This window comes from Antrostomus carolinensis, unplaced genomic scaffold, assembly GCF_000700745.2.
Source record: "Antrostomus carolinensis isolate BGI_N321 unplaced genomic scaffold, ASM70074v2 scaffold30038, whole genome shotgun sequence".
Classification (NCBI taxonomy): Eukaryota; Metazoa; Chordata; class Aves; order Caprimulgiformes; family Caprimulgidae; genus Antrostomus; species Antrostomus carolinensis.
Window position 1 is genome coordinate 3133 of NW_010335496.1, and position 17858 is coordinate 20990.

The following is a 17858-nucleotide window of genomic DNA, read 5'->3' on the forward strand; positions in this document are numbered from 1 at the left end:
CTGATGGTGGAGAGTCACAACTCCCTCAGGTGAGGATGTACCAACCCTGGGGCAGGGCTGGCTGTGTCGGCGGCATCGGTGTTGAGTCCCTGTGGGGTTCCCTTGCCTGTGGGTGCAGCACTGGGTGCAGCCAGAGCTGCGTCCTGCCCAGTGTCCCTCATGGCTCAACCTGCCAGGGAGTTTTAATGAAATCCCCACAAGCTTCTGCTCCAGGGAGGTGCTGGGACAAGGCAGCTGGTCACATAGGTTACAAACACTCACAGCAGAGCCCAGCAGGTCCCTGATGCTCACAGCCTTGCTCACCTGTATGTGTGCTTACAGGCAGAGAGCTGGACTGGGATCTGCACCGTCCTGCATTGCTGCAGCTTGTTATGGCAATGGGTGCACCAAGATACATGCTTTTGGCTGTTTGTGGTGCAGGGGTGATGTCCAGGGTGCAGGACAGGGCTGACCACGGGTCTTCTCTCTCCAGGGATGACTATGAAGTGAGCTGCCCGGAGCTGGATGAGCTGGTAGCGGCAGCTCTGGAGGTCGATGGGGTTTATGGCAGCAGGATGACTGGGGGAGGCTTCGGAGGCTGCACGGTGACACTGCTGGAGGCTGGAGCTGCAGAGAGAGCCCAGCACCACATCCAGGTACGTGGCAGAAAAGTGCCAGGAGCTTGACTTAGAGAAGGCTTAGGGGAGATCTTATAGTGGCCTCCCGGTACCTGAAGGGGCTACAAGAAACCTGGGGAGGGACTTTTTATAAGGGCAGTTAGTGACAGAACAAGGGGAAAGGGCTCTAAGCTGAAAGAGGGGAGGTTTAGATGAGATATTAGGAAGAAATTCTTCACTGTGAGGGTGGTCAGACACTGGCCCAGGTTGGCCAGAGAAGCTGTGGCTGCTCCTCCCTGGAAGTGTTCTCGGCCAGGCTGGATGAGGCTTTGAGCAACCTGGTCTAGTGAAAGGTGTCCCTGCTGCTGGCAGGGGGGTTGGAACTGGATGAGCTTTAAGGTCCCTTCCAACCCAAACCAGTCTGGGATTCTATGACTTAAAGATCCCAGGGAAACACTCAGGGACATGGTGTGGGGACGCTGTTGAAGCTGCGCTCTTGAGGCACTTTGGGTTGGTGTAGCCCATCCAGGGCTGCACAGGGATAGCTCCAAGTCTATTGATGCTCCTAAGCTCTTGCAGCTGATCACACAGCACTGCCCAAGGACCTACTGCACTGAGAAAGTGCACAAAAAGGTGCCCCGTGCTGTGGGTCGACCAAGGGACCCCAGACAGTGGCCAGGACATCATGCTGTCCCCAAAAAGCATCTCACATGGCTGCTGTTGGAGCAGTGGCTGGGCCAGATGCATGGCCAGGCCAACCAGCACAACCTTTCTTCCCAGCTCTGGCATCCCCAGCTCGATTTGTTGCTGTGGTGTGGTATGGCCCCAGAGCACCAGCACTTACTGCTCCTCTTGTCTCCTAGGAGAAGTACAGCGGCACAGCCACCTTCTACCTCACCAAACCCTCTGGGGGAGCAAAGGTGCTGCCCCTGTAGAGAAGCGACCACCTCACCCGGGCTGGGATCATCTCCCTCTGACAGGCAGCTGCTTTTCTTGCTTCACAAGGGAATCAATTTGTCTGTCTGTGTCATTTGCCAAATAAATGCAAAACATTTGCACAGTTGTTCTGTACCCAGCTGAGCCAAGTTCTGATGCCTGAGTCAGTGGAGACCTTTCCTCAGAGGAGACTGGGTTAACTCCAGTTTGCACTGGTGTAACAGGCCCTTACTGGGGACATGGGGTCCAGTAGTGCCTCTGGAGCTGCAGTGGCAGGAGGGGATGGCAGTGGAGAAGCAGCAGGCACTGATGTTTGGCAGAAACCCATGGTTTGGTATCTGCTTCTGGCACACGTCATTCATCTGCTGCTGCAGATGGAGGCTTTTTGGGGGGATTTTTTTTTTTAGTTATTATTTTTTTAAAGAAAAGGAAAGAGGCAGACTATAGAGAAAACATTTATTAAGTGCAACAGGAAGCCGTCTGATCAAAGACCTGCTCTCAGAGCAAGCTGCTGGATCCACCTCAGCGAGGCTGAAACACCACCAGCCCTAACGCCCAGGTGAAAATTCAAAAGTGACACTTTTGTAGCACGAGGCATTGGTTAGGTGTGGAGCCACCACGTGTGTGGGGATGGTGGGACACCCTGGAGAGGGGCAGCTGCTGGACTCTGCTCTTCTCTTGGGTAATAGGATGGTCTTTGGTTAAAATACTTGGAAGAAACTCCCTTTTTAGGCAGGTTTCAGTGTTTTACCCTGAACCACAAAGCACAGGGAAAAGGTCACGGAGTCCTTGTGCAGGAGGAGACATGTCAGCTGGAGAGGAAACCCCAACCACAAAGGTGAGACAGGAACTGGGAAGCAGGCAGGCTAACAGCACTGGTACTTGCTCATGAAAAATAAGTGCTTCTTGAAGGCACAGTAAAACCACAGGGTTGGTGAAGTAGCTCTTGACTCAAGTTCAAAACTAACCTGTCTCTGGTTAAGCTGCAGCTCTGGAGACTCCTGTGGACTTCACTCACCCACGTACATCTTTGACTCAAAGAGGTACAACCCCTCCCACTCAAATCATCAGCCCAGAGAGGGGAGAGAGCTCTTGGTGGTGACAGTGCTGGAAAGTCTTCTTCTGAGTCAATTAAAAAAACCCAAAACAAACAAACAAACAAAAAAACAACCCAAAAACCCCAAAACAAAACAAACAAGGTCCAGTGTCAGATGAAATCCTGCTCGGGAGACCAGGCAGCTGTTTTAGTTGGAAGCTCTAATCCAGATGGGTGGCAGCTGCTGCTTTGGGCAGGATCCTTGCTTTTGCCAGGGTCCCTGCCTGCTCCCCTGCAGCTGAATCGTGCCAGGGAAATGCACTGTTCAGCCAGACACAGAACCCAGTTGTGCCCAGAGCCAGGAAACGAGGCCCAGCAAGGTCTCAGCTCAGCCCTGCACCGTGTGAGGACAGCTAAAGGCAAGGGCTGAAGGATGCTCAGGAGGATGAGCTCCTGCTGTTCCCAGGCTTCCTCTTCCCTTGTGTTTACTGAAGGATCACAGGGCACTTTATGGATGCTGCTGTTGGGCAAAAGGGTTTTTAAAAAGATTCCCAATATCTCCTGCTGCAAAAATCTCATGCTTCCCCCATCATCCTTGTGAGGAACCCCAGGCACCATTCCTATCTCCAGGTACCACTGCCTGGGCCATCCCCATCCCTTGTCTCCAGGCAGCTCCCAGCCCTTCTGTGCTGGCAGATGTAGGACCCAAGGCAGAGCCCATCAGCTCATCAACAAGTTTTCCGCAGGGTTTAGCCACCTTTGGATCAAACCCTTAACTAATTTCTCCCAGTTCTTCATGTTTCTCAGGAGCCACAGTCCCACTGTAGCCTCCACAGTCAGCACAGATCTCATCCACCTCCTTTTTTTTTAAATAAAATAATAAAATACATTTTTTAATATATATATATATATACTACGAAAACTGTACAATATTGTATGCATCAGAGGCCACATGAGTAAGGCTATACAGGTGAAAGGTTATAGTTTGCTGTTGTGGTACCAAATGTTAGCAGCGAAGGACAGACACAAATAGGTGCAGTAAGAAAGCATAAGTTACCCCAAACCCTTACCCTGCAGCTCTCGTATTAAAAAACCCCAAACAAACCCCAAAGAGAACAAAATAACCATCTCCAGGGGCCAGGCAAGTTGCCAGAGAGCCTGAAGCAAAGATGGAAATGGTGACCCTCTATAAACCAGGATGGCACCAGCTGGGATCCTCTCAGAAGTGAGGACCTGAGAATAACCCACTCTGTTCTGTTCATCTGGGGAGGCATCGAGACACCTGAATTTCAGCAGGTATGTTTGGATGGGTGGGCACTGAAGAATGGTATTGGAGTGAGCAGGGATTGTTCATGGAAGACATCTCTGTGGACTCTGCAGAACTGAGTCTCTACAGAGCAGGACAGAATGAACAAGCCTTGAAGGACAAACCCACACCTGATAATCCAACTGTGCCAGAGCTTTGGGTGTGCTGGGCTCCAAAAGAGAGGTCCAGAGCATGAAGTGCCATGGAGGGTCTCTGCCCACAGGAGGGGCTGCCCAGGCACCGTGGCAGTGTCTGGAATGAAGCACCCTTGTATCGTTCCACAAAGTCCTGCCATCTGAACACAAATGTCCTGCTGGTGGGCAGCCTGTCCTGGCTCAGGCCTCATAGAACTGCCTCTCCACCTGTTTGGTGAGGGTCCCACTGGACATCACGGTCCGGCTTACAAACTCTTTGGTGACCTGTTTGGTGAGGGTACTGCTGGCGCTCTCCACTCGCTGGGTTGTCATGAGCATGCCATCTGCAACAAGAAGGTCAGTGGTCAGGACACCACGCTAAGCGTGGGGTCACAGGGAATAGGATCCACTCTACCTGATGATTCCTGGCAGAGGTTTGTCCTTTAATATCACCTTCACTTGATGGAATAAGCTCTCCAGATCAAGTGATTCGGTACTTTGCTATGTCAGTCAATAAGATGGATCTCCTAACAGCTCCCAAACTCTCCATGTTGCAGCGTGAACCCACGAGTCCGTGAACTCCAGTGGGACAACATGGGACAACTACACTGATGTAATTAAAGAAAGTCATCACACATCTCTGTTTTTCCCTGCTCTGAAGAGATCTAACCTTGCAGGAAGAGCCATGATTTGGTCTCTAGTTATAGTCCTGGGGGACTTTGAAAACTCAGTGTTCCCTCTGTAACTGGGCAGCACATGGGGACACGACTGCAACTGCCTGTAGGGCAGAGCAGGGACATGGTGTAGGAAAGGGTCTGGTCGTCTTCATCAATCCCACCTGATGGACTTTCCCTCCCTGCCTTTGGCACTTGAGGTAGAAGCACCTTCAGACCGTCGGACAAGCAGAGTTATCCTTTGCTTTCTGAGGGTTTCAAAGCAGACATCCCCTACCTGTGAAGTGGGGATCCAGAGAGGAATGGCTGATGCTGGTTTTGGTGGTGTATTCAGTGGGGAAGTTGTACACTTCTTCTCTCATGTACTGCTGTCCTCCAAACTGGGAGAAAGTACCTGAGCAGAAGGAAAAGGGACAAGTCGGCCAGGAAATGACAAGGAGCTTCCAACCCCTCAACCCTGCACAGTAAGCACCAACAGGCGGTTTCCCTTGCTGATGTCAGAGCCAGGTTCAGGAGGAACTGGGAGGACTGGGAAGGTCTTACGCCTGTATGGTGTAAGAAGCTGCCTCCAGGTGTGTGTACAACCAGGCATAAGACAGAAGTTTCTTATTAAATTAACCAGTGGCAGGTTCTCTTGATGCTCCCTCATACGGTGCATCAGGACTGGGACAGTGCTCACAAGGCTCAGTATTGTCTTCATGGAAGACAATGTCTCCATGTCTTTCACAGGAAATGGAGTCACCACCAGAGTGGGAAAGAGACTCCAGGAGTTGTGTTCCCTGCTCCCAGAGGTTTCTTATCTTTGCACCTGCACAAAGACGTGGTACTGTACCTCCATCCTGAGATTCGATGGTGATGATGCCTTCTCTCTCTGGCCCAAAGCCTTGGGTGGTCTTGGCTTGCACTTTGAACTTATATGGGACATTCTCACTCAGGTGTGGCACAGTCAGAGTAGTTTCTGGATTGTCTCCTTCGACATAGATATTCCTGGGCTCCCCTAATCCACAAAGACATACCAGTGGTGAAAACAGATAGGAGTGATGGCCCCTCCAAACACTCCCCCCAGCTCTGGTTGCTGTCTTGGCTTTTCCTCAGCTTTATGCCACCCACATGACCTCCCATGTCATGTATGACCTCATCCAGTTCTACTAAGGGTTTAGACAACCCTATTTTGATCCTCAACAAACAGCTTCCACTGGTTTTGGGCTGTAATAAGCTACAGGTCCTTCCTCATCCACCAGATTCATTACACCAGACCATGCAATGACACAAAACATCAGGGTCCAGCAACTCCCAGGCCTGGAATCAGCCTCATGTCCTCACTTTGTCTGCACTGATGTAAGCAGACAACTTTGCTGCTGGTCCCAGCAAAAATGCAGCAAGCTGCTGCCTTTGCTGAAGGTATCTTGTGCTCTACACAAGGAACTAGGCTTTCACAGCCTGATACCGTACCTCCTCCATGCAGCATCTCACAGGTGACCATGTAGCCCAAGATGGATCCATTGGGCTTGCGGGGTCTCTCCCAGCTGAGCTGCAGGGAGTCAGGGCTGAGGGCAGTGAAAACCAGTGGTCCAGGAGCACTGGGTGTGCTCAGCGTGAAGGGAGAACCTGCAGGGACACAACCAAGAGGTCAGTGTCACGGAAGGTGGCGAGGAGGAGCCTGGGAGGGACTGGACACAGTATTTATGAAATGAGCTGGAAGGTCTCAGCTATCTAGACAGTTCGTGGAAGGTGAGTAGATGGGGAAGAAGGTCCCATTTCTAAATGAAAGGAAGGAAAGGAGAGCTCAGGATGCTCAAAGTTCAAGACCAGCACTGTAGACAGTAGCAGAGACTTCAAGGTCACCCTTCTCCTGTCCTCCATCCACCTCACCTGGTACAGGGCTGAGGGGGCTCTGCGGGTCCACCTGGGACTCTATGGTGATGACTCCTTCCCTCTCAGGGCCCCAGCCTTCCTCACTCTGCGCCTTCACCTTGAAGATGTAAGAGTGGTTGGGCAGCAGGTCCTCTACCACCACCGAGTTCTGGCTGGGGTTGGGGATGGTGAGTCGGTGCACCTCTCCTGGGACACACAAAGAAGGGGGATGTCAGCACCATGTTGCAGCCACAAAGACAGAGCCATGGCTTTTGCCTAAACTCTACCTCAAACAAACTGCCTGGAAAAGTCAGGGCCCCTCCCCATCCACCTCCATCACACCTTGTCACCAACCACTGGTGGTGCAGTGTGAGATGTTGTTCCAAAATAGACTTGGGACAAATAACAGCTTCTTGAAAACTCAAGGATTATTCAGCCAAAGTGAATTACATTTTCATTAACATCGCCCCAAGTTTCAGGTAAAAATAAGAGATTTTCATTCCAATCCTTCCTCCAAGTCCAATGCGATGAAAAAGCCTTCAACTAAGATGTTGAGGCTGGTGAAGAAAGAGTCCAAGGTTTTTTGGAGGAGGGGTGACTCCACAAGCAACCTCAGGAATTGTCCCCCTCGGCAAAAATGGGGAACAAGAGCTGTGGGGTAGCTGAGATGTTGCCTCGAGGCTACATGAAGAGCAGAGTTAGGACCAGACCCTCAATCACAGAATAGCTGAGGTCAGAAGGAACTTCTGGAGTTCATCTGGTCCAAACCCTCTGCTCAAGCAGGGTCATCCAGAGCCAGTTGCCCAGGAGAAGACCCAGACCAGACTCTCCACCACCAGAAACTCCCACCACCAACTGTCTGGTGGGCACCAGCTGCCTGTTCACTGACCTCCGTTGAGGAGCTGGTACTGCATGCTGTAGCCCTGCACGTCCTTCTCGCAGTGTGGCTCCTGCCAGCTCACCTTCAGGGACGTGGGTCCCAGGGCGGAGAACACCAGGCGTGTGGGGGTGTCGGGGATGCCCAGTGGCAGCCTGGAGTCTGAGGCAAAAGGGGAACATCAGGGTGGAGATCTGGGGACTGGGGGCTAAGGGAGCTGGAGGAGAGGAGGGAATGGCAAACGCAAGCGTGGGATGGTCCTGATGGTCCAGGGAGAACGTGGCGAGATGTCATGTCTGCAAGCTGGCTTGTCACGAGGCAGGACTGGCAGGCTCTGCACACCTACAGTGAGGTCCCATGGCCTTGGGGTGCAAGCCATAGGTGGGACAAGTCTAGGTAAGCTTCATGGCCCTATGGTAGAGATACCAGAGCAGGGGTCCAAGTGCAGTGTGTGGCCCTCCTCACTCACCCCAAAGTACCCTGCCCAGTCTGCCAGAAGCTTCATAGACATCTTCAGAGGAAGCTCAGTTAAAACTGGCCCTAGTCTATAGCTAAAGAAGCCCAACACCTTCAGGAACTGTTCAAGGGGATGGGGACAACTGGGACCAGGACTGGGTGTTCTGGCTTTTCCCCTCTGCGGCCAGAGAGGTGGAGAATGGTTTCAGGTGGGAATCTCCCCACTGGGACACAAGGCTCATGGCAAGCACAGCAGCCTCCTCAAGGACTGAAGCCCTGATTGATATGGGCTTTGGCCAAGAAGCTTGGAGAGGGACATCTTGTATGGAGCACACGTTCTTCCCAAGAGTCCTCCAAAGGCCTGTGGGGTAAGACTGAGAACAAGCTTGTTAGGAATGAAGAGGATGGGGACAATGAGCTGATCAGCTCGTTAGAGCACAGTGGCAGTGGTGGTGAGCATTAATCAGCTCAGGTGGGTTGAAACACAGCTGAAGTCACCTGCAAATGGAAAGGTGGTGTGATGGAGGCACAAGCCAGGTCAGGAAGAAGATCAGTGTGGCACACAGCAAGCCATGGAGAGGGTTTGGGGTGAGCAGTGGATGGCAACAACTCATGGATGGCTGGTGGCTTTGGCTGTTATGGGATGTGTGGCTGGGAGAAGACACTGGACAAAGCTGTACCTATGTACTTGCAAATCCCTGCGGACCCATCAGTCATGATTATAGAGTCCCGAAAGCCAGTGCTGGGGTAGTAACCCTTCACCTTTGCCCTTCTCCTGAAACCCACATCCCAGGGCTGTGGGATTGTCCTCCCAGCATCTTCACGGATGGGAGGGAGGAGTCTCCCTGGGTAATCTACAGAAGCAGTGCAAGAGAAAGAGAGAAAAACACCATTGGAGATTTCAGGGTGGGTGTAGCCCAGGAGCTGGCTCCTGCAGAGATGACTTTTAAGGCTCAGGTTTGAAGAGCCTTTTCACAACCTTCTGTCAGGGCCAGCTGATGTACACGCATGGAGCTGAAAGGCAACCACACTCCTACATGGAGTAAGGAGAAGAGACACGTGCTTTTCCCAGAGTGCTTCACAGTGTGAGGATAAGGATGTAGCTCCCTTTCCTGAGCACTCTGCACATGACAGGTGGGAACCCAAACTGGCCTGGGAGCAGGATGACCTTAGCAAAGCACCTACACATCAGTGGTGAGGACATGACTTTCCACATCTCTGGTTCATAGGCCCCCTTAGCTGTGAACATAGTCCTCAACCCAACAGGACTTGCAGGGCATGGGTCCAAAGCCAGTCATGGGGGTGGAAGGGAAGGACAAGTCCCATCACCACAGTACTCACCATGCCCCATCAGCATCGTGGAGTAGTCTCTTGTCAGCGAGGAGCTCCCCATCACCCTGTGCTCCTGCTGCATGTGTGAGCTCAGCTGGTGGTAGCTGGTGTTTGTTGTCCTGGTCAGCGTGCCACTGCCACTGCCAGGGAAGGAGTAGTCCACCCGGCCGTTCAGCAAGTGCTCTGTGGAAGAGATCACACCATGAGGAAGGTGGCTATGGACAGGGCTGCTGCTCCAGTTTCCATGGGGAGGAAGCAGGAGGCATCATGGTGCACCCTGCCTTGGCTGCATCCCAGCTTCAGCCACTCTGGAAGGTTGTTCTGCAGCACTACATCTAGAACAAGCCACAACCACCCAATGTGATGACGTGGAAACAAACATGTAAACAGAGATTTCACCCTACACCCAACACCAGAGACACCCATGGTGCCCAAGGTAACTCCAGACCTCGGCCTCGCTGGGGCACTGCCTTGTGGTTCTTGCCATGTTCTCTCACATCTCTCCTTAGACGCAAGCACGGGTTTATAATTTCAGATTAAAAAAGAGAGTGGAAAAAAGGAAAACAGCCCTTTATGGAGGGAGTTTCTCCAAATCTCATTCCGGATCCCATCTCAGTTGGATCTGAAAAGCAAACTCTGCTCCGTCGTTCTGGTCCTTGACAAATCCCATCCCTTCCCAGCAGGCCAGGATTGATCAGCTACTCATGAGAGAGTGATTTCTGTTTAACAGTCCAGCAGATCTGCCCCAGAAGCTCAGGACACTTAATTAAGGTGAGGAGCTGCCCTTGGAGGTGACACTTAGCAGGTATCATCTGAGTTTGCTCCTGCCTCGAAGGTCCAGCCTTTCGTAGAAGCAACTTGCTAGCAGGCTCCCAAGTCCATGCCGAGATGGGGGTTACCTTGACACTCTTGTGAGCAGACACACCAGGACAAGGTTTTGAAGCAGACTACAGCAGGTGGACAGTGCATCATGCCAACATGAGGATGGGCACACAAGGGGAGGAAGGGGACAGGTACTGGGGCAGACCCCAGGTGCTGGACCCTCGGCTCAGAGCAGGACGAGACAGGACACTCAGTGCCATAACGAAGCCGTCCTTCACCTGCTTGGGGCCGGGGTGTCCCACTCCTCCTCAGGCTGCCAGTAGCCATGTCGTTGTCCTCCTCATGGAGGAGACCCTCGGTGTCCGAGGAGAAGCGGCTGCTGCCAGAGAGGCGGGGGGAGGGTTCAGGTGGGAGCCTCCAGGTGATGCGGCGAAGATCCAAGTCTTCTCCCAGCAACTGCACATATTTCCACCTGGAGCCTTTTGGGACAATGCAAGCACTGATGTTGGCATGATCTGCAGGGGACAGAGTGGGCTTATCCACCACCTTCACGCTGCTTGCTGGGGAGGGGAAGGGGCAGGCGCCAGTGGGAACGACACCCGTTCACAGCCCGTCTCGCCAAGTGTTGGCTGATGAATTCAGGTGGTGCAACCATCATGTGACTGGTAGGTGAAGGATGGTGGGAACATGACATGCATGGGGTTCCTCAACCCCAGAGCTGTTTTTCAACCCTATGTCCATCACAACAAAAGGCGAGAGTCAAAGTCCCACCACATGCCTGTCCCCGTCATGAAGAGTCAACAACTGTCCTCTGCTCAGGAGAGGTTTCCTCGCTCCTTGATGTGTGCTCAGGATGGTCGGACTCTTGGTGTTCCCATTACCTTGCTTTCTGAAAGGACCAGGGACTCACTCCTGGATCCCAGGCCCTGGAGAACCCCTCCAGATCCTACTGACAAGCCTCATCATTTCACTTATGGCCCATCTTCCCCTTGTTGTCCCAGTTCAAGACAAGGGAGCCAGCCTCATTCAGAGAGTGAGGTGACGGAGGTAGAGAGGCCAGTGCTTTCCCAGCACTTGGTGAAGTCTCTCCTGTTGGCTTGGCCAAGACCCCGAGCATCTAAGGAACTCAGAGGTCTCTGGTTTGCTGGCAGTAACATTCGTGGTCCAGCCAAATGGCAACAGAAAGGGAAGATAAGCAGGGAGGGCCATGAAAAGCTTCTCTCCCACCCCACAGAGATTTGTCTTTGCCTCATGGCCAAAACAAGGAGACACTGGTCTAATTTACACCGTGTCTACTCAAGTGTTCCCATGGATGCAGCTACTACGCTTTGAAAACGCTGATCTCCACCAGCACTGTGACTTGGATCTCCCCATCTCCATGAGGAGGAAAGAACTAATGAAGCTCATTGCTGAAAGCTGTTAAGGAATCCATGTTATAAATGACCTTCACAAAACTCCGAGCGACGTACCTGAATCATCAGAGACACTGGGCCGCTTGCTGCCAGCTGGAGAGCGAAGGACATCTGCGCTGTACATCAGGTAGCTGTCGTAGTCCTCACCTCCCTCTGCATCAATGATTGGGACGTCAGGGATGATGGGGACTGGAGGAGAGGTGGAAAGTGCCGTTAGACGTGCAGCTTAAAACCACACAAGGCTCTCGCACTCGGGCTGGCCTTCAGCATTCACTGAGTGAATGGGATGCGGAGAAGCAGCCCAGGAGATGGGGAGCAGTTCCCACCGCTGTTCCTGCCCCCCATTGCTCCACACACAGGCTGGGAAGTAACTCACTGGACATTGGACGCTTGGGCTGTGTAGCAAGGTTGATGGTGGCTTCTCTCTCAGGTCCCCAGCCAGCACTGTTTCTGGCCTTCACCATGTAGCGATAGGGCTGGGACTCCCGCAGGTTTTCTATCAGCACCATGCGCTTCTTTGGGTCTTCAACCAGCACCTTCTTCATTGGGCCAATGGGTACTGCAAATTCAGGTACACATATCACCCACAAGGTCACGAGACACAGAGGACCCCACCAGCACTCCACCCTTGGCCAACAGGCTCACTGAGGTTTGGTGTCAGGACACAGCCTGGTTCTGGGACAAGGTGCAGCAGCTATTTCAGCTGCTCATGAAAGGCAGGACATTGTCTCAGGGAAAATCCCAAACTGAATGCTGAAGTCAACCTACAGCAGAGGTCTCCTGTTGCTGGTGTGTCACCAGATAGCATCTTCCTGGCACGCTAGCCCTTGGTCTAGACCTATAAACTAAGTTCTTAAGATGAATACCAACACAAAACACTATATAAGTGAATGGGAACCGAGAGCGCTCTGGGCTTTGCAGAGTTAAATCCTGAGTGGTGATTTTTCTGTCCTCCTTCCATCAAGTGACCCTCCAGATCCCAGTTTTCACAAGGGAAGTGTTTCACACCATAAAGTGTACTCCAGTCCCTCAGCCTGGCTGGACTGCCCTGGTCAGAAAATGGGTTCTTACCATTGTCCTCGTTAACGAGTCCGTAACTGACTTCATAAGCCGTGATCTCTCCGTTGGTTTCTGCAGGCTCAGCCCAGCTCAGCTGTGTCACGGTGGAAGACACGACGTTGAAAGCCAATCGGCCAGGCTCACTGGGGACTGGAAAGGCAAGAACAAAGGGTCCAGGTTACTGCAAGTTGGAGCCAGCACACGCAGATGCCCAGAGCTCCCTGGATCACAGCTGGGTCATAGTGGGAGCTGCTCAGTGTTTGGCCCCAAGACCACCAGAAGCTCAGGGCTGGAGCCCTGACCCCATGCTGGGTGCACAGGCAACAACTTGCTCCCACATGGTGGGAAACAAAATGCAGAGTCACTGACCATCCTCAAGCGTGCGGCAGTGGACAATATCGGAGTAAGCTCCTTCACCCATGGCATTGTAGGCACAGACTTGCATCTCGTAGTCACAGAAGGGGTAGAGGTTACTCAGCTCTGCTGATGGTGCTTTGACATCAATGAGATGGGCTTCTGACTCAGGGTCCCCTTGGATCCAGTATTTCACCTGGCAAAGCAAAAACAAGCCATGATCCTTCAGATCCTCACCACAACGGGTGAGAAATTCCCCATCTTTTATTAGGTCTGCTTCAGGAAAGCCAGGGTGTTGTGCCACCACTCTGAAATGAGAGGCCAGAACAGTGTGGGAACATCATTGCAGGTGATGGAAAGGGAGATGAATCCACCAGGAATCTTGCCTGTAAATCCCATATCCACCCAGCAATGGTCCCTCAAGGCTGGAGGGGGCCTGAAGGGATGAGCTTGCTCCCCTCTTTGGATGTCTTCTCCCCATCCCTTTGGCACAAATGACTGTGTGTGTGAAACAACCACAGGATGGGACCCACACCCTCCCCCCAGCATCCACCCACCCCTTACCTTGTAGCCCAGAGGTTTTCCTGGAGGAGGAAACCAGCTGAAGCGGATTTCCCTGGAGCTGAGAGCGTGGGCATTGGGATTAAGTGGTGCACTCAAGCGGCCTTTGGGGGACTGGGAGACCTGGCTCATGCCAGTCATCGAGGGGACACCATCCACCACCTCTGCAGACATGAGGAAGGAAGGTTACATCAGTGCTAGTCCCCAGCATGGAAAGACAAGAAGGAAGTGTTCCTCTCTCCAGCACTGCCCTGCCATCCTGAGTGAGCTTCTCAAAGCATTTCTGAGGGGTAGATCTCCATCGTAGGGAAGGGAAGCTGAGGCTCTTGGTGATGATATCCCCCAAAGCTATGCATCAAGCTGGCATGAAAATTGGGCTCAGACCCTCCCAAGTCCCACACCTCCTGCTGCTTCTCACAGGCTGCCCAGGTAGGAAGAAATCAAGATTCCACCTTCTTGCCTCTGTCAATCTTTAGCTCTGACTGAATGTGTTTGATAATGCTTCAACATCTTGATCAGTTGCCCTGTGCAGCCATGAGAGGAGACAGAGGTGGGCAGAGCCTTCTCAAGTCTCCCAGTTGCTTCTCCAGGAAACCCACCAAGTCCAACTGAGAGCTCCCTGGAGCCTCTCCAGCCCCTGAAGCAGTTCTGATTGGTCCAGTGACAAGGGACTTTATTGTGTCCCCACTATTCATGACTAGTACTGTGACAACTACCTTTACATTATCAACCCACTTGATAACAACCCTTACAGTTTTGCTTGTCCAGCCACAGGAACCACCAAGCAAAGTTCGTGGCAAGTCCCACGTCTCCCCTATTTTTATAGCTTTTTATTCAAATCTCCAAGGAAAAAGAACTAAGAATCCACTCTATTTCCTCTCACGAAGTTGATTATCTACCTTCTTCCCACCCACCGTCTATACGGACTCAAGCCTCTAGAGGGAGACCCAAATCTACCAGTCGGAGCTGGAGGAACCTCCTCATTGGCGTTTTCTGAGTGAGGAGCAGGGCTGGAGCTCTCTGCAACATCTCAGGGTGACCTGGTCCGATGAGGGGGTCCCTGCTGCCATTCCCCACCGCCTGGCTACCAGCCCTTACCTGGGTCAGCGATGGTCACTGTGGTTTGGGGGTATCGTCCGATCTTGGCACCGTACTTGGGATGGAGGAGGTCGATGGCAAACTGCTTGAGCTGGTAGTTGTGCAGGAGGGTATCTATTTCAGTCAGCTCCAGCAAGGGGACCTGCACCTCCTTTCGGGTCTCCCCAGGCTGAAAGACCAGGTCACCCTCTGTGAAGATGTAATCCTGGAGGAGAAGGAAGAGGTGTGTGATTATAGCCCACAGCATCCATAAGAAAGCTCCCAGAGAACTTCCCCTTGTGTCCTGGTAAATCTCCACTTGCCTCCCAGTGCCCAGAGCTCAGGGGCAGCCAGTACCCTCTTCTCAGGTACAGGCAGCCTCTCAGGTCCCTGAGGCACAGGGAGCAAGGGCAGGAATCAGGAATGGAGGGAAACATCTGCCCTTGTGCTAACCTCAAGCCTTGGGACTCCTCTCTCCCAGTCCCATCCCCTTTGAGCCCAACCAACTGCTCTTCTGCAGCCCCAGGGTCAGATCCTTCCCAGCCCTCTGTGCCTGCTTGTTCCTGCTTGCCAAGGCCAGGAGCATCATCCTTACCCTGCCATTCTTGGCGGTGAGATCCCGGGTCCTGTAGGTGACTTGGGATTTCCCATTGTCTATGATCTCCCGGAGGACAGGGATCTTGGCCAGCTTATCAAAGCGGCTGTGGGAATAGGCTGGCTGCAAGAAGGTGATGAGGCTGCTGGCTGGAAGGGGCAGGAGAGAAGGAATGTGTAGAGCAAATACAAGAAGAATCACATTAGAAATATACAGGTGTCCTCCCTGAACAGAGTTCCTGTCACCCATGGGTGTGAGCTGTGTATGAAATATCATGGCATGGACTAGAGAGGTCCCCACTCCTGGTTAATGCTCCCTGCTCAAAACAACCAGATGGGAAGCAGAGGCAAGTTCTGGGGACATTCAACTGCCCCAAGTTTAGCATAAGAGCAGAGAGGTTTTACTTTTACTTTACTCCAGCAACCTATGAACTGGAGCAGCAGAAGCATATGGTCAACCCTGGATCTGCCATGGAATTGGTAGCATCTAAACTTGTGATGATCTAATCTTTGAGTCTCTGTCACCAGGGATGATGACCTTCCTTTGGATACTTTAAAAGATGCTCTAGCTTAGACCCAGGTGACTTAGGATAGGAGTCACCAAGCAAGTCTCTGGTCTGTGATCTAGGAGACCTCAGATGTGCAGGCTGCACCTTCCTTCAAAACCACGAGTCCACCTGGACATTGGACACTCAAACACAAACACCCTTCGTCTTATGCCACAGTCGCAGCCTTTCACCTTGTTCTTTGATGATGGTGATGTTGACAAGCCTGCGTCCAATCTCTGCGATGCCGGTGGGGACATCAATGGCCTCCACCTGCAGCTGCTTCTCATCATCATCATCCTCCCTGATGAAGAGTGGGACACGGACATCCACCAGCTCCACAGCCTCTTGGAACTCCACCATCCCATAAGCATCTAGGGGAAGGGCAATGGTGAGAGGTGGGAAATGCCCACGGTACCCAGCCAGGAGGCAGCACAGGGTTCTGCTCCCTACCTTGGTCTGAGGTCACAGTGTAATAACCGGGTGAAACCTTCAGGTCATTGAAAGCTTCATGAGAAACGTGCTTTTCCATCACTTTGATGATCTCTGGCTTGGCTGAGTGAGGGGCGGTGAGCACTGTGTCCACAATGGTGTGGTCCTGCCTGTGACCAGTGGGAAGAAAAAGCCAGGCAAGAGCTGACACCAGGGCTGCTCATCTCACATGGCAGCTGGAGGGGTTAGTGAGTGTGTGGAGCATTCAGTCACCCCACGTGTTTGTACAAAGAGGGAGAAGCAACACAAGAGAGGGCTACAAGGTTCTCTTACCTTTTCCCAGAATTGGGTTGTAACCTGGGGGGGAAAAAAAAACCCCAACAAATCAGAGTGACTAAGGCATCTGGGGAGACAAAGTTCTGTGTGAATCACAGCTCTGTGCAGGTCTGAGCTGCAGCAGCTGCCCCACGGGTGCCAACTCATCCTGCAGAACCCATGGCCCCATCACATGTTCCCTCCTGCCTGGCTGCTCCCTCCAGCCCTGGGTTTCCCAATGCAGTGAGGAACATGCCTACAGGGCTCATCACATCTGGTCAGAGCTGTGGTGAGGGGATAACACTCCCCACTCAGCACCAAGCACCCCCAGACTTCATCCACACCAGGCACTTGTAACTGTGCACAGGGCTGAAACTTTTGAAGTCAACAGGAATTTTCCCACTAAGCACCAGGGACAAACCCTGGTCACACGTGTGTAGGAGTCTCAGGTCCAAAGCCAGATGCAGCTGAGATCACCTGCACAGCTGGGTGGGATCTGGTCTGCAGCCCTGGGTGGGTGAAGCATCACACTGGGTTTGTATTGTCCCAGGGAATTCTTACAGATCACGCTGCCTCCTGACACCCCAGATTTCACACCCCAGCCCTCTGGCCCACCCATCCCGGGGGAACCCAGTCTCTCCCCCAGTGACTCACCTGAATTTGGTCTGCTGGAGCTTGTGGCAGCCGGGGATGTGCTTGAAAACCTCGTTCAGCTGCAAAGAGCAAGAGGAACTTCTGCAACATATGCCTTGCTGACCAGGGATGTGTCCAGCAAGCAGATGCTGCTGCCAGCAAACACAAGAGCCCTCCGGCCACCCTTGGGTCCAAAACCCCTCCCCCTGCCACACCAGGCAGAGACCACCACATGGTTTCTCTTCAGGACATTGGCGAGAGGCTGTGGACTGAAGCCAAACAAGCTTCAGACCATGTGCCCTGAAGCAAATCTCAAATCTCATCAAGGTGATGCTTTGATAATTCTCACAACTGTGATCTTAAAATTTATGTTTTCTTTCAGAAAGAGGAAAAATTGCTTCCTCCTTTCAAGAGCTGTCTGGGTTCACAGGGAAGGGGCACCCCCCCTTCCCCAGCATGGCAGACCCCCCCTCAGCATGGCTGTCTGCCAGCCCCACCCAAGCCCCCCTCCTGCCCGGGCTCGTACGTTCTCCTCCACTTCCTTGCGCAGCTGCTCGCACTCCCGGGTGTCCGGCTTCACCAGGTTCTGCGTGAAAAGCCGTGTCAGCCTCAGAGACAGCCCGTAGGGAACTGGGAAGAGAAATTCCCAAGTCAAACTCTTTCCTTCTTGGTCAGAAAAATAGCCCAACCAAAAGCTGGAAGCATGGGGACACACAGGATGCTTGGTGTCCAGATCCTGTATCACCAACACCCAAATTCCACAGCACCAGCAGAGAAAACCCTCTGAGAACTGGAGGGCTAACTGGGAAGCTCTCTGCCAGATCCAGCAAAGGAAACAGTGTCCAGTGATGGC

The 17858-nt window shown here is 52.7% G+C and overlaps 2 protein-coding genes across 2 annotated transcripts in view; one reads left to right on the forward strand and one right to left on the reverse strand.

The window, feature by feature from the left end:
• The window catches only part of GALK1 (galactokinase 1), a gene marked incomplete at its 5' end in the record, with an annotated part of 3742 nt that extends 2211 nt beyond the window's left edge, over positions 1 to 1531 (forward strand). The window contains 3 exons of the mRNA XM_029086638.1: positions 1 to 29; positions 473 to 635; positions 1460 to 1531. The exon at positions 1 to 29 is cut by the window's left edge and continues 116 nt beyond it. Coding sequence (XP_028942471.1) covers positions 1 to 29; positions 473 to 635; positions 1460 to 1531 — 264 coding nt within the window. The remainder of the gene's footprint in view (positions 30 to 472; positions 636 to 1459) is intronic.
• Positions 1532 to 4209: 2678 nt separating this feature from the next.
• ITGB4 (integrin subunit beta 4) overlaps positions 4210 to 17858 on the reverse strand; it is a 23985-nt gene continuing 10336 nt past the window's right edge. Inside the window, exons 20-40 of the mRNA XM_029086639.1 lie at positions 17532 to 17635; positions 17027 to 17085; positions 16391 to 16414; positions 16079 to 16227; positions 15820 to 15999; positions 15082 to 15230; positions 14508 to 14712; positions 13413 to 13573; positions 12864 to 13044; positions 12507 to 12644; positions 11812 to 11994; positions 11493 to 11624; positions 10302 to 10502; positions 9211 to 9384; positions 8550 to 8723; positions 7426 to 7575; positions 6555 to 6743; positions 6135 to 6290; positions 5515 to 5679; positions 4953 to 5076; positions 4210 to 4369 (exon numbers count right to left, since the gene is read on the reverse strand). Of these exons, the coding sequence (XP_028942472.1) occupies positions 4210 to 4369; positions 4953 to 5076; positions 5515 to 5679; positions 6135 to 6290; positions 6555 to 6743; positions 7426 to 7575; positions 8550 to 8723; positions 9211 to 9384; positions 10302 to 10502; positions 11493 to 11624; positions 11812 to 11994; positions 12507 to 12644; positions 12864 to 13044; positions 13413 to 13573; positions 14508 to 14712; positions 15082 to 15230; positions 15820 to 15999; positions 16079 to 16227; positions 16391 to 16414; positions 17027 to 17085; positions 17532 to 17635 (3158 nt within the window). The remainder of the gene's footprint in view (positions 4370 to 4952; positions 5077 to 5514; positions 5680 to 6134; positions 6291 to 6554; positions 6744 to 7425; positions 7576 to 8549; positions 8724 to 9210; positions 9385 to 10301; positions 10503 to 11492; positions 11625 to 11811; positions 11995 to 12506; positions 12645 to 12863; positions 13045 to 13412; positions 13574 to 14507; positions 14713 to 15081; positions 15231 to 15819; positions 16000 to 16078; positions 16228 to 16390; positions 16415 to 17026; positions 17086 to 17531; positions 17636 to 17858) is intronic.